Source organism: Muscardinus avellanarius, assembly GCF_963383645.1.
Source record: "Muscardinus avellanarius genome assembly, chromosome: 9".
In the NCBI taxonomy this organism is placed as follows: domain Eukaryota; kingdom Metazoa; phylum Chordata; class Mammalia; order Rodentia; family Gliridae; genus Muscardinus; species Muscardinus avellanarius.
This window is the reverse complement of record NC_137795.1, coordinates 10,884,961-10,900,051: the sequence shown is the minus strand read 5'-3', so window position 1 is coordinate 10,900,051 and position 15,091 is coordinate 10,884,961. Positions and strand designations below refer to the sequence as shown.

General features: G+C 58.5%; 1 protein-coding gene across 1 annotated transcript; it reads right to left on the bottom strand.

Moving 5' to 3' along the window:
- Positions 1-2,119: 2,119 nt before the first annotated feature.
- CFAP100 (cilia and flagella associated protein 100) lies at positions 2,120-14,423 on the bottom strand (the record flags this gene model as incomplete). Its single annotated transcript, XM_080701153.1, has 12 exons — positions 2,120-2,233; positions 3,654-3,747; positions 4,614-4,819; positions 6,099-6,234; positions 8,234-8,517; positions 8,696-8,747; positions 9,277-9,523; positions 9,878-10,056; positions 10,555-10,635; positions 11,428-11,728; positions 12,332-12,524; positions 14,199-14,423. The coding sequence occupies 12 exons, from the start codon at positions 14,421-14,423 to the stop codon at positions 2,120-2,122; spliced, it is 2,112 nt and encodes a 703-aa protein (XP_080557279.1).
- Between the last annotated feature and the right edge of the window lie 668 nt (positions 14,424-15,091).

Here is a 15,091-nt window from a genome sequence, read left to right as displayed (position 1 = left end):
ACGCTTGTCATCCCAGTACTTGGGAGGCTGAGACAAGAGGATCGCAGGTTCGTGGCCAGCCTCAGCTACTTAGTGAGGCCCTCCGCAACTCAGTGAGACCCTGTTTCAAAATCAAGAATAATAAATAGGGCTGGGGGTGTAGAGCAGAGGTAGGCCGCCCCTGGTTCAATTCCTAGCGACCACAAACATGCACGCAGCAGCAGCATAAGTGAGGAAGAGCGTCTGGTTCTTAGGTAGCATGGAGCCCGGGCGTGGCGAGTGCTGGGCTGGTGTCCAGCTCCTGTAGAGAGGAGCTGCCTGGGGACCCCTGCTGTGCGATCCGTCTGGACTGTCCTCACCCCTCCCTTGCTTTTATAGGAGGTGCTCCCGGCCCCTGGAGCTACCACTGGGCCTGGGGCGCAGGCGCCGGGCAGCACCATCAACCTGTGGGACCTGCAGTGAGGTCATTCCCTGAGGACACGGGCCACGCTGTGCACACGGGGACCCCACTTGGCCTGCCAGAAGCCCAGCCCCATGCTCCTCACACCGCCTCTCCCAGCAGAGGCTCGCTGGGAGGCCCCCCCCCTCCCCCCCGAGCAGCCGGTCCTGCTGGGTCTGAGCTGTGGAGGACTTGGGAGGACTCTCCCCAGGGTGGGCGGGTGGGGTCCGGTTGCCACGCCCCAGGACAAAAGTGGCGCTATCGCCACAGCAGAACCCCGTCCTGTCCTGCCGGAGCAGACGGGCAGCGTCCAGAGGGTGCAGGTGGGGTCCGGGCCTGCCGGAGCCCCCTCCCCAGCAAACTCTTGGCTCAGCTCAGCGATGGGAGAGTGAGTTTTTCCTGGTGTTTGGGTCTTAATGTTAAATAGTCACTCGACAGCAGATTATAAAGCGATGTTTGGATGCCATAAAATGATGCGTAGGACCACACGCACGGTGCGCGCATGGTTCTCATTGGTGAGGTCACAGATGCGCACACACGGCGGCCGCCTCCGTTTGTGCAGCGAGTCAGGTCTGGCTTGCACAAAGATAGGTGCCAGTTCATTCCCTTGCACGTATTTGTAACTTCATGGACTGGAAACAGGGTCGCTCAGAAAAGCTTTGGTTTTGCTGGGCCTTTCAGCAGCGTGTCTCCTCACATACGCCGGGCTCTCGGAGAGGTCCGCAGACCCCGCTCTTTCTCTGCGCCTTCCTTTCTCAGACCTGGGTCTCTGCTGTTGGGAGGGTGCCACGCCAGGCCCGAGTCTGCCTGCCCTGCTCTCAGGTACCACCTGCCCAGCTGCTGCGCCCCGGGGAACCGAAGGCCCTGCACAGGCTCCTGGGGCTTACACATCGTCAGCCGGGGCCTCCTCCCTGTCTAGGGGCCCAGCTATCCCCAGCCCCCGCCAAGCGCCTACCCCAAGGCGACTGGAACTGGCCGCTGGTGCTGCTGGCGCTGGGCGCAGTTCTAGTGCAGACGAATAAATGTTTTTCTATTACCTACCAAAAACCTCTTCCTGGCTTAATTCGAGGGACTGTGCTTCTGACATCACAATCACTTGTCCCGGCCAAGCTTGGAGGCCCCGCCTGACATCTCAGTACTTGGGAGGCTGAGACAGGGGGAGGCAAGTTCAAGACCAGTCACAGCAACTTAGTGAGGCCCCCGCAGTTTAGTGAGACCCTGTTTCCAAATAAAAAATAGAAGCTGGGCGTGGTGATGCACACTTGTAATCCCAGCATTTGGGAGGCTGAGACAGAAGGCTCGTGGGCCAAGGACAGCCTCAGCTGCTACTGATACCCTTTGCAACTCAGCGAGACGCTGTTTCAAAATAAAAGAATAGAAAATAAGGCTGGGAGTATCGCCCAGAGGTAGACTGCCCCTGGGTTCCATCCCCAGTACTGAGGGGGAAAAAATTAGGGCTCGGGCTGTAGCTTAGAGATAGAACGCCCCTGGACTCAGTCCCCAGGACCCCTCCCTCGTGCCGGAAAAAAGATGCTGAGAATCGGCACCCCTGCCGCTCTCAGGCCAGCGAGACACTAAAGTGTCTTGCTGAGTTTATTTCAGGTGAGTGAGGAAGCTTGCAGGGGACCGACCGCGAGGGCAGAGGCAGGTCCCCCAGGCCCGCAGCCTCCGCTGCGCCCTCCCTTCCGGCCCGCCTCGGCGCTAGGTGAAGAAGAAGAGCATCTCCTCCTTCTCCTTGTCCAGCAGCGCACGCTCCGATGTCACCTTGGCCTTGAGGACCGGTGGGTGGGAGCGGCACACCAGCTTCCGGCCTCTCTGCAGGAGAGAGCAGAGCATCAGCACCGGGCTCCCCGCCAGACACACGGCCCTGCAGCCCCAGCGCCAGCCCTGCCTCTGGTGGGAGGATCCCAGCGTCCAGAGTCAAGAGAAGCTGCAAGGTCTCTCGTTTTTTTGTTTTTTCCTGTGGTGCTGGAGATTAAACCCGGGGGCGGCCTACCTCTCAGCTACACCCCCAGCCCTATTTTGGATTTGGAAATAAGGTCTAAGTTGCGAAGGGCCTCACTAAATCGCTGGGGCTGGCTTGGAATCTGTGATCTTCCCATCTCAGCCTCCCAAGTACTGGGATTCTAGGCATGCACCACTATATCCAGCTTTACTTTGTATTTGGAAACAGGGTCCAAGTAAAGTTGCTGAGGCTGGCTTTGAACCCATGATCCTCTTGTGTCAGCCTCCCAGGGACTCCCAGATGTGCACCACAGTGCCCACCATGTGATCTATGTTTTTTTCTTTGTGGTACTGAGGATTAAACCCAGGGACATTCTACCACCAAGCTATACCCCAGCTCTATTTTATTTTTTACTTTGAAATGGAGTCTTGCTAAGTTTCTGAGGCTCGGCTTGAACCAGCAATCCTCCTGCCTCAGCCTCTGCCTCGCCCGGCTCCGGGCACTGGCCACCCAGAGCCTGGGAGCTGCCTGAGGCCCAGGAGTGTGAGGCCAGCAGTGACCCAGGTGCCCCGTGGATGCCCGGAGGGCATCGAAGCAGACTGGGAAACAGGCTAAGCTGAGCAGGTCCTCAAGCCCTGTGTGCAGCTGAGTATGGATGCGCACGCCTGTACTCCCCAAACCTAGAAAGCCGAGACAGGGTCGCACGTTCAAAGCCAGCCTTGGCACCTTAGAAGACCCTGATCCCATTTCAGAAGTTTCAGGGGCTGGGGTGCAGCTCGGAGGCAGAGTGTCTGAGTCCAACCCCCTGCGCCCCACAGCCCTCTGCCCTGGCCCCGAGACAGCACGTTTCCTGCTGGGGTGCTGGGCTCCCCGCTCGCAGAACCTCAGAAAGCAAGCGGCTGCTCCGGCCCAGCCAGCCTCCAGCCAGCAGGACTGTGCAGGAGGGAGGCCAGCCTCTGCGTGGTAGCAGCCATCAAGGAGGGCACCTGGGGAGGCAGGTCCTGGAGGAGGCGCGTCGCCTGGGTTGCCACCACCTCTACCCCACTTTGCCCCGAAGGCTCGGGCTCAGCATCATGGAGCCAGGCGTGGTGGCGCACACCCTAACCCCGGTACTCGGGAGGCTGAGCAGGAGGCTCACAGGTCAGAGGCCAGCCTCAGCAATTTAGGCCCTGTTTCAAAATAAAAAATAGCAGGGCTGGGGGATTAGTTCAGAGCTAGAATGCCCCTGGGTTCAGTCCCCAGTACCAAAGGAAAAAAAGGCTCCCGGGGTGCCAGGTCGCTCCTGCCCACCTTCTTCTTGATGTCGGCATGGGCCCGGGCCCGCGCCCGCTGCAGACGTTCCTCCTGTAGCTGTTTCTGCACCCTCATCTTCTCTTCCCGGAGCCTGGGTGGGAGGTGAGAGGGACACATGCAGGCAGTGCCCGGGGCCTTGGCCTTGCCACAGGGGACCCCGCTCCGGCCTGGCGCCCATCCACACCCTGGCTTCTGGGAGGGGAGGGGATCCGAAGCCGGGGTGGCCCTGGCAGGAGGCAAGTTTCTTTTTTTCTTTTTTCTTTCTTTCTTTTTTTTTTTTTTAAAGCAGTACTGGGGATGGAACCCAGGGGCATCTACCTCTGAGCTACACCCTCAGCCTTATTTTTTATTTTCAAAGAAGGTCTCACTGAGTTTCAAAGGGCCTCACTAAGTAGCTGAGGCTGGCCTTGAACCCGGATCCTCCTGTCTCAGCCTCCCAAGTACTGGGATTACGAGCATGCGCCACCACGCTAGGCAAGGCACGTTTCTTTCTTTCTTTTTTTTTTCTGGGTCTGGGGATGGAATCCAGAGGCATTCGACCTCCGAGCTACATCCCCTGCCCTATTTTTTATTCTTTATTTTGAAACAGGGTCTCACTAAGTTGCAGAGGGCCTAAGTAGCTGAGGCTGTCCGAGAACCATAATCCTCCAGTCTCAGCCTCCTGAACCTCAAGGTATTTCTTGTTATCAGGTCTATTTTTATGCATTTCTCTCTTTACTAGGTACTGGGGCGTTCTACATGCTCCAAGCTATACCCCCAAGCCCTTTCATTTTTTATTTTGAAACAGGGGCTCACTAGGCGGCCGAGGCCGTCCCTGAACCTGTGATTTTCCTGTCTCCGACTCCCCAGGTACTGGGATGAAGGCGTGCACCACCACGCCCGCGTCAGAGCACACTGGGGCTGGAGACCCACGGAGAAGCGCCTGCGCCTGTGGGGAAGAGGCCGGTGTGGGCCCACCTCATGCGCCGCTCCTTCTCCTTGGTCTTCTCCGCCTGCGCCACCCTGGCCTGCGGCACGCGCTCCAGGCTCTCCAGCAGGTCGTTGAGCTGGTGCTCGATGACCGTGAGCATCTGCACGGTGCCCAGGTTGGCCTCCTGCTGGGTGCCCACGCAGTGGCGGTACACGTCCTGCACCTTGGCGTTCAGGCTGTGGAGAAGCCGGTCCTGCGGAGGAAGGGCTTGCAGGGCGCACGCTGCGGGCTCAAGCCGGCCCTTCTGCTCGGAGCGCAGCCCCTGCGCCTTTTTTTTTTTTTTCTTTCTTTCTTTCTTTCTTTCTTTCTTTCTTTCTTCATTTATTTATTCATTAATTTTTTGGTGGTACTGGGGATAGAATCCTTCTACCTCCGGACTACATTCCCAGGCCTATTTTATATTTTATTTGGAGACAGGGTCTCTTAAGCCAGCTGTGGCCGGCTTCGAACCTGGGCCGCTCATTTTTTATTTTGAAACAGTCTAGCTAGGTTGCTCGAGGGTCTCAGTTACTAAGTCTGGCCTCCAACCTGCAATCCTCCTGCCCCAGCCTCCCAAGTCTCGGTGGGATTACAGGCATGCGTAATCCCACCCAGCAGTGTGCCCACGTCCTGCCCACACCGTGACCGGCCGACCTTCGGGATGGAGCAGCCATGGTAGTCCTGCCCTCCCTCCCGGGCTCCTCCACAGGGGCACTCTGCCTCCAAGACACACCCCCAGCCCTCCGGCTTTTTGTTTTGTTTTAATTTGGAAACAGAGGCTAGCTAAGTTGCTGAGAGCCATGCTAGGTTGTCGAGGCTGTTCTCGAACCTTCGGTCCTCCTCCCTCAGCCTCCCAAGTACTAGAGCCACACCTGACGAGGTGCTACTGCTTGGTACTGGGGATTGAACCTAGAAAAATTATACCTCTGAGCTACCCCGCCCCCATGCTTTTTGATGTTTATTTATTTATTTACTTATTTTTGTGGTACCAGGGATGGAACCCAGGGGCATTCTACCTCGGAGCCACACCCCTAGCCCTATTTTTTATTCTTTATATTGAAATAGGGTCTCACTGAGTTGCAAAGGGCCTCGCTAAGTAGTAGCTGAGGCTGTCTTCAAACTGCGATCCTCCTGTCTCAGCCTCCCAAGGACTGAGACTACAGGCGTGCAGAACCACACCTGGCTCCTATTTTATTTGAAGCAGGCTCTTACTAAGTCACCCAGCGTATGACTCTGACTACCATGGGTGTTCAGGGTATTCAGAAGCTGGTTACTGAAGCTGGCCCTGAACCTCTAATCCTGTCTCAGCCTCCCAGTCCTAGGATCCTGCTCCTGCACCCGGCTTTTATGTTTTATGTTGACGCAGGATCTCCCTAAGCTGCTGGCCTCCAAGCTGCCATCCTCCTGCCTCAGCCTCCCACGTCCTGAGATGACAGGCCCAGGCTCAGCATGGGCAGGCTCTTGGCCCACCCCGCACGGCGCCCGCCCGCTACCTGCTGGTCGCCCTTGTACTCCCCGAAGTGGAAGACGCGGCACTTGAGCTCCAGCTCCGCGGCCTTCTCCTCCTCCTTGGCGACGGCCATGGTCATGGTCGTGATCAACTGCTTCAGCTGGTTCACCTCCCTGTCCCTGGACGGGGCAGCCGCTCAGCGCCCCGCGCCCGGCGGCTGGCGCGGGGCCCGAGCTTTGTGTTTGCGCTGGGGATGGAGCCCGGGGGCGTTCTACTAGGGGGTGTAGCCTCTGAGCTACACCCCCTGCCCTATATTTTTTATTCTTTATTTTGAAACTGGGTCTGAGTTGTGGAGGGGCTAAGTAGCGGAGGCTGTCCATGAACCGCGATCCTCCTGTCTCGGCCTCCGAAGCGCGGGGATTGCGGGCATGCGCCGCCGTGCCTGGCCTGGTTTTTATTACTTTCTAACTTGATGTTCTTTCTTTTCTTTTTTTTCAGTACTGGGGAAGAACCCAGGGACATTCTACCTCCGATCTACATCCCTGGTCCTATTCTTTAATATATATATATTTATATATATGTTTTGTTTTGTTTTTTGGTGGTACTGGGGGTGGAACCCAGAGGCTTTCTACCTCCAGGCTACACTCCCAGACCTATTTTATACTTTATTTGGAAACAGGGTCTCACTAAGTTGCCGAGAGCCTCACTAAGTAGCTGAGGCTGGCTTTGAACCTGTGTGATCCTCCTGTCTCAGCCTCCCAAGCGCGGGGATTACAAGCCTGCGCCACCACGCCCGGCTAGTCTTTATATTTTTTTAAAACAGCGCCTCACTGAGTTGCAAAGGGCTTAAGTAGCTGAGGCTGGCCAAGAACCACGATCACCCTGTCTCAGCCTCCCAAGTACTGGGATTACAGGTGTGTGCCATCATATCTGCTTTCTTTTTATTTATGTATGTATTTACTTTGTGATATAGGGAGTGGGCCCAGCAACATTCTACCTCCAAGCTACACCACCGGCCCTATTTTATTTTTTGTTTGGAAACAAGGTCTCACTAAAGTGTTGAAACTGTGGTCTTCCTGTCTCAGCCTCCCAAGTATTTTGATTACCAGTATGTGTCGCCACACCCATCTTCTTATTTTTCTTGGCTCTTTTTGTGTGTGGGGGGTAAGAGGGGTAGTGGAGAGGACGTTTTACCTCTGTGATATACCCTCAGCCCTAGTTTGCTTTTTATTTTGAAACAGGCCTTGCTAAATTGTTGAGGTTGGCCTCAAACCTGCGATCCTCCATCCTCCTCCCCACCTCGCCCAGCTTCCCCAGGTTTTTTTTTTAGGGTTTTTTTTTTGGTGGTTGGTACTGGGGATTGAACCCAGGGGTGCTCCACCTCCAGCTATACCCCAGCCCTAAGTTTTTTTTTATTTGGAAACAGGATCTTGATAAGTTGCTGAGTCTGGCCTTCCTGCCCGTGGGACAGCGCTGCCTCGCCGTCCTAAGGGGTCCCCAGCTCGCGCGGTGACCACTCCTGCCTCTGTGGCCCGGATGGCCGGGAGGACCGCGGAGCCTGGGGTGGGCAGCGCAAGGGAAGCCTCCCTCTGGCCACCGCGCAGGGTCCAGCCGGGCCCTGCTCCCTGCCCACCCACCTTAAGGGACCTTTGCCCCAAGGCCAGGCCCATCACAGGAAGATGCCAACAAAATCTGCAGGCAGGGCTCTGTGGTGCATGCTGGGAGCCAGATACAGGAGAATGGTAGGTTCAAGGCCAGCTTACGGAAATTAGCAACTTAGTAAGACTCCATTCCAAAACTAAAAAGAGCTGGGGGCGTAGCTCAGCAGTAGAACGCCCTGGGTTCAATCTCCGATACGAAAGGAAGAGCCAGGAGTGGTGGTACGTGCTTGTACTCCCAGTATTGGGGAGGCTGAGACAGGAGGGTCGCAGGTTGGAGGCCAGCTCTGCAATTTATCGAGATTCTCGGTAACCGAGAGACTCTGCTTCAAAAACAAAAAGGGCTGGGGAGCAGCTCAGAGTCAGAATGATCGCGTCAATCGGCGCTGCCACCAAAAAGAAAGAGGAAAGGCGAGAAGGAAGCCGGGTCCCCTGCGCCGCCTGGGGGCGGGGCCGCGGGCAGTCCAGCCCGGCGCGGGGCGGGGCCGCCGCATCCTCCGGAGGCCCGCCAGGGACCTACTTGCGGATCTGCGTGGTCCTCAGGGAGTGGCTCAGCTCCTCCAGGGTCTCCTCCATCTCCTGCGTGCTGTGGATCAGGGACAGGTTCTCCTCTTCCAGCTTGGTGAAGACGTCCAGGAGCTGCTGCGGCTCCGTGAAGTACAGCTCCTGCTCCTGCAACCAGCGGCGGTGGGCGGGGCGGGGGCGGGGCAGCGCGCCAGTGGGTGGAGCCAGGGCGGGACAGCGCGCCAGTGGGCGGAGCTGGGGCGGGGCGGGGCAGTGCGCCAGTGGGCAGGGCGAGGCTGGCTATGGGGGCGGGGCAGTAGGCGGGGACTAGGCGGGGCAGTGTGTCAGTGAGCGGGGTGGGGCGGGGTCAGAGGCCGAGGGCGGGGCTGGGTGGGTGAGGCTGGTAATGAGGGCGGGGCAGTAGGCGGGGACTGGGCTGGGTCCCTGAAGGAAAGTAGGACCCAAACCCGCCACTGACCTCGTCGTCATCGCTGTTCCATTCTTCCTGGGACACGAAGGCAGAACTGGACCTGCCAAGAGGTGGTGGGGGTCAGAGCTCCTGGGATCGGCCTCAGCCCTACAGCTGTCACACAGCATCCAGGGGACACTTGCAAAAAGAACTGGGGGTGTAGCTTGGACGTAAAATGTCCCTGGGTTTAATCCCCAATCTTCCCCCCGCCCCAGAGAAACAGGGCCTTGCTCAGTCACTAGGGGTATTGCTAAATTGCTGAGGCTGGCGTCAAGCTCCGCTCTCAGCCTCTCAAGTACTGGACTACAGATGTGGGCCACCACACCTGGTTTATTTATTTTGTGGTACTGAGGAAGGAGCCCAGGGGCACTGTACCTCTGAGCTACACCCTCAACCCTACTTTTTATTCTGAGTTGCACAGGGCCTCATTAAGTAGCTGAGGCTGTCTGCAAAGCCCGGTCCTCCTGTCTCAGCCTCCCGAATGCTGGGATGACAAGTGCCTCCTCTTGGGAATGTGAGAAGCTGCCCCTGGGCCATAGGTGGCTCTGGCCTGCCTGCCGGCCATCTGGCATGCCCCGCCAGGCTCTCACCTCTTGGTGTCCAGCCGGCTGGCCATGCTGGGCTGGCCCCCCTGCTGGGGGCTGCCGATGTTGGGCAGGGGATGCCTCAGCCGCAGCACCTGCAGAAACCTGCTGGGCTTCTTTATGCTCTGCGCGTCTAGGGGGGTGGAGAAATGGTTTCCTTGTACCCTGGGTTGGGGTGTGGAGATCCCCTCCAGCCCGGGGCAGCACGCACCTTTGGACCACAGGAAACCCATCTTTCCCCGGCTCCCTGGTCCTGAAAGAAGCACAGGAGTTTCCCAGATGGTATCAGCTGGACCCGTGCTCCCAGTGCCCTGGCTCCGGCTGCTGGCCTCACCCAGCTGGGCACAGGGCCTGGCCCATCAGCAGCAGAGCCTGCTTTTAGTGTGTGTGTGTGTGTGGGGGGGGGGGTACTGGGGACTGAACCCAGAGGCATTCTACCTTCGAGCTACACCCCCTGCCTGACTTTATTTATTTGGAAACAAGGTCTCGCTAGGTTGATAAGAGTCCTGTCCTCGAACCCGCCATCCTCCTGTCTTAGCCTCCCAAGTCCCGGGATGAAGGCACGGTGCCCAGCAGCTGCTCGGGGGACCCGTCCTGCCCTCCCTACCCCTGTCCTCTGGTGAGCCGCCGCTGGCCTCTCTGGCGGCCTTGGCGGTCTCCCTGGCCTTTCTGAGAGCCAGGCGCTTCTTCTTCTGCTCGTCCAGCCATTCCTTTGGTGACAGCTTGTACAGGAAATCCTTGTAGACCTTGTAGTGCTGCAGCGTGTCTTCAAACTTGGAGATCTCGCTGGGGGCGCGGGGCGGGGAAGGCGGCCTCAGGCTGCCAGATCCCCAGGCGGGCTCCTTGCGGGGAGCCTGGGAACGGGCGCCACCCTGTGGCCCCCGACTCGCGGCCCTCAGCCGCAGAGCCAGTGGGTCAAGGCCCTGGGCAAACAAGTGCAGGGATCCTGGCTTGGCCTCCGCGCCCCTCGGCCCACAGCTGTACAGTGAGCGGCAGAGTCCCGCAGGGGCAGAGGCGAGGAGTGCAAGGGTCTCGGGTGCCCGAGGGAGGACGGAGGCCAAAGCCAGCTGCTCCTCCTTTTCCCTTCTGGGGATCGAACCCTTGAGCGCTCCGCCTGTGAGCTACACCCCAGCCCTCTTTTAGTTTTTATTTTCAAACAGGGTCTCACTGAGTTGCCAAGGGTCTCGCTAAGTAGCTGAGGCTGTCCGCGAGCGCGATCCCCCTGTCGCAGCCTCCCTGAGTCCTGGGCTCCACGGGCCGCACCAGCAGCCCGGCTCCCCTCACCTCTTGATGCTCATGATCTGGGTGGTGAGGTCTCGGATCTCAGCGATTGTCTCCATCTTGGCTTTGGTCTCCTTCTCCGCCCTGGGGGGAGGCATGAGGGTCAGGAGGGGTGGACAGGCGCCAGTGCCTGGTGCGGGGCCTGGGCGAGGACAGGGGCGCGGGCTGGGGCTGGGGTCGGGGCCTGGCTCAGGGCTGGGCAGGGAGAGAAACCTGGGGCGCAGGCTGGGGTCAGGGTTGGACAGGGAGCAAGGTCTTGAGGTGCAGGCTGGGGTCAGGGCTGGGCTGGGGGCGAGGGTTGGGGTGTGGGCTGGGGTCAGGGCCTGGCTCAGGGCTGGGCGGGGGGCAAGCGCTGGGGCAGGGGTCAGGGCTGAGGTGCAGGGTGGGGTCAGGGCCTGGCTCAGAGCTGGGTGGGGGGCAAGCACTGGGGCAGGGGTCAGGTCTGGGCTGGGGGTGAGGGTTGGGGTGTGGGCGGGGTCAGGGCCTGGCTGGGCCAGGGGCAAGCACTGGGGCAGGGGTCAGGGCTGAGGTGCAGGCTGGGGTCAGGGCCTGGCTCAGAGCTGGGTGGGGGGCAAGCACTGGGGCAGGGGTCAGGTCTGGGCTGGGGGTGAGGGTTGGGGTGTGGGCTGAAGTCAGGGCCTGGCTCAGGGCTGGGCCGGGGGCAAGTGCTGGGGCAGGGGTCAGGGCTGAGGTGCAGGCTGGGGTCAGGGCTGGGCCGGGGTCGAGGATTGGGGTGTGGGCTGGGGTCAGGGCCTGGCTCAGGGCTGGGGCAGGGGTCAGGGCTGAGGTGCAGCTGGGCTCAGGGCCTGGCTCCGGCCCGGCCTGGGGCAGGTGGTGCGCACAGGGCGGGACGCTGGAGCCGCTGGCCCGGCTCACACTTTTACGGCCTGCACGGCGCTGCGGTCATTCTCCCTGAGAAACTCCTCGAACAGGGTGGCGTCCCTCTCCAGGGCCTCCTCGGCGAGCTCCAGCTTGCTCTCCTCCTGGGACGCCAGAATCTCCAGCCTCTGGGTCTCGCTGCGTTTCATCTCCAGGGCGTACTGGGCGCGGGGAGTGCGGGTCAGCGGGCGCGGGCGCGGGCCCTCCCCAGCCGGGAGCGGCCAGCCTACCTGGAGGCGGAACATATTCCGGTTGTGGTCCATGTACGTGTTCAAAGTGTCTGGTTCAGCTTTCTTTTCTGCATCGGGAAGAGGATGGTGTTTAAAGGAGAGGCCCAATCCTAGTACCCGGGAGGCTGAGGCAGGAGGATCGCACGGGTTCGAAGCCAGCCTCGGCTACTGAGTGAGGCTCTCGGCAACTCAGTGAGGCCCTGTTCCCAAATAAAGGATAAAATAGAAAGCTGGGCGTGGTGGCGCACGCTTGTAATCCCGGCACGCGGGAGGCTGAGACTGGAGGAGCAGGGGCTCAAGGCCAGCCTCAGTAACTTAGCGAGACTCTCACCTAGTGAGACCATACCAAGACAAAATATTTCTAAAAGACGGATTGGGGGTATAGTTCAGAGGTAAAATACCCTCTATTCAATCCCCAATATCACCAAAAATAAAAAAATGGAAACAAACTTAGGTTCGCAATCTCTGACCTGCTCTGTAAGGGTATAAAGCAGAACTCAGAGACAGGTGACCTCTCAGAGCACCACTAAGTTAGCGGGGCTGGCCTCGACCCTGTGATCCTCCTCCCTCAGCCTCCCAAGCCCAGGGCTTCCCAAGAACTCCCCATACGGCGATATGATGCGTGGTGGAGAGCGAGGGGCTCCCCCAGGCCACACGGCAGGGGCCGGCACCTCTGGTCCTGGCCAGCTTCCAGGTCGTGTTATCTTGGAAAACGCGCAGTCGGTCGAACTCGGCTTGCAGCTCCTGGTCCTCCGTCTGGTCTTCCAGCTGCAGCTGCCGCCGCAGGCTGTTCTGCTTGGCAGACACCTTGGAGGAGTAGGTCATCTTCTGGTGCACCTGCAACTTCTTCCTCTGCTCCCGCTCCTGGGGGGATCGGGCTGCTCAGGGGCTCAGGCTCTGGCTTCCCGAGGCCCTGCATCCCTCCCCCCCGCCCCCTCCCGGGCTGAAGGGTGGATGCTGGGCAGGGGGAGGCTGAGATGGGATTTACTGGAAGGCAGAGGAGGTCCCAGGCACGGCCAGGCTTGGGAGCCCAAGAAAAGCCCGATCCTGCCCGGGAACAAGAATGGCGTCAGCTGGGTGTGGTGGCACACGCCTGTCATCCCAGCACTTGGGAGGCTGAGACAGGAGGATTGCAGGTTCAGGACCAGCCTCAGCAATTTAGCGAGACCCTGTTTCAAAATGAAAAATAAAAGTTGGGTGTGGTGGCGCAGGCTGAGACAAGAGGATCGCGGGTTTGAGGCTAGTCTCAACAAGTAGTGAGACTCTCATCAACCTGGCGAGACCCTGTTTCAGAATAAAAATAAAAATAGGGCTGGAGAGACGGGCGTGGTGGCACACGCTTGTAATCCCAGCATTGGGAAGGCTGAGACCGGAGGCGGCCAGCCTCAGCTACTTAGCGAGGCCCTCTGCAACTCAGTGAGACCCTGTTTCAAAATAAGGAATAAAAAATAGGGCTAGGGGTGGAGCTCGGGGGTTGAATGCCCCTGGCGCCATCTCCAAACACGCAAAAAAAAAAAAAAAAAAAAAGAATCTCCCAGGTCTGCACAGAAACCAGGCGGCCATGTTGTTGGAGGCGGGGCGGGTTGGGCGTGGCCTTGGGTTACAGAAAGACCCCTGCCCTGATCCCTTTCTGGCTTCCCGTCTCCATGATGTGAGAGCAAGAGCCTCGATCTCCTCTCTCTGCTTCCCCATCATGCTCTGCGGGCCAGCCCAGCAAAGACTGAAACGCTGAAATATCCAAAAGCTGTGAGCAGGGGATCCTTCCTCTCCATTGTCTGGTCAGTTGTTTTGAGTTACCGCAGTGAGAATGTTGACCAGAACAGGGCCACGGAGGCAGGAACAATCAGGGGGTTCTCTCTCTGGGGGAGAAAAGAGGACCCCAGAGTTCCAAGAGGGGCCTTGAAGGATGCACAACGTGTTAAGATGTGAGGGCTTTTCTCGCTCTTTCTGTACTGAGGATTGAAACCAGGGCGTTCTACCTGGAAGCTACACCTCCAGCCCTTTTTTTTTTTTTTTTTTTTTGAAACAGAGTCTCACTAAGTTGCTAGGGTCTCGTCAAGTAGCCAAAGCTGACCTCAAATCTGCGATCCTCTTTCTTGTCTTAGCCTCCCAAGTAATGGAATTACAAGCTCATACCGCCACGTCTGGCATCTAAGAGCTTTTGAATCACAACCATATATGTATTCTGAGAATGGACCATACACCACCTGGCCTGGCGGGAGGTGGCATTTCATGCGGGGACCCGTGGAAGAGACCACCATGGCCGAGGGCACAGCAACCTAAGAAACCTGACTGAGGCCTGGGAACGGCATCGATGGGATCGGGGTAAAACGAGCAGGATAGGTCAGAGACCTGGGAGCCATGTTTTCCGTTGACTTCACGGGAGGAGGTGAGCCCTTGACTATTCTAGAGTGGGAGTGATCAGAGGAAACTGCTTCTCTGGGAAGGGAAGGGTGGCTACTCTTTTGTCGGAGGGAGGAAAGTCCTGGGGAACAGGGAGCCTTCACGGAGAGGCTGGCCCCGATGCCGTGTACTCACCGAAGCAGCCTTCTGCTGCTCCTGATCTCTGAGCAAGAAGAAATCCACATCTCCCGCTATGTGGAAAGGGTTAGCCGAACGATCGGGGCCCTTCACCAGCTCTGGGAAGCAAGACACCTCGTTGGGATGAGCAGCAGACCCTCCAGGCAGGGCAGCTGGAGTCTGGGCATCCTCCCAGACTTGCCCCCATGAGCAAGTGGCAAACGGGCTTCTGGATGCAGCCATGCCTGAAGTCCACTCCTGGATGTTCCAGCCCCATCAATGGACCTCTGTGGTTTAAGCTCGTGTTGGACCGCCGGCCCACCACAGCATCTGAAGAGGAGCTCGTGAACCTGGCACCCTTCGCTGAGGGTGGCAGGCACCTAGGTAAACGCTGAACGTGTGTTGGTCTTCCTGGGAGCCGCCCGGGGGAAGGCTGGGCTCGCGTGGAGTTCCTGGGGCCTGGGGAGGCAGGCAGGGGCTGGAGGGAGACCCAGGACATGGGAGAGGGGGATGTTGCAGGTCCGCTTTGCAGAGCTGACTGTGTGTGTGTGTGGGGGGGGGGGTGCTGGGGATTGAACCCAGAGCTATTCTACCTCCAAGCTGCGCACTCCCTCCAGCCCCTTTTATTTTATTTATTATTTGTTTGTTTATTTTTGCGGACCTGGGGATGGAAACCAGAGGCATTCCATCTCCGAGCCACACCCTCAGCCCTATTTTTTATTTTATTTTATTTTTTGGTGGTACTGGGTGGAACCCAAGGGCTTTTCTACCTCCGGGTTATACTTCCAGACCTCTTTTTTATATTTTATTTGGAAACAGGGTCTCACTAATTTGCTGAGAGCCTCACTAAGTAGCTGAGGCTGGCTTCGAACCTGTGCGATCCTCCTGTCTCAGCTTCCCAAGCGCTGGGA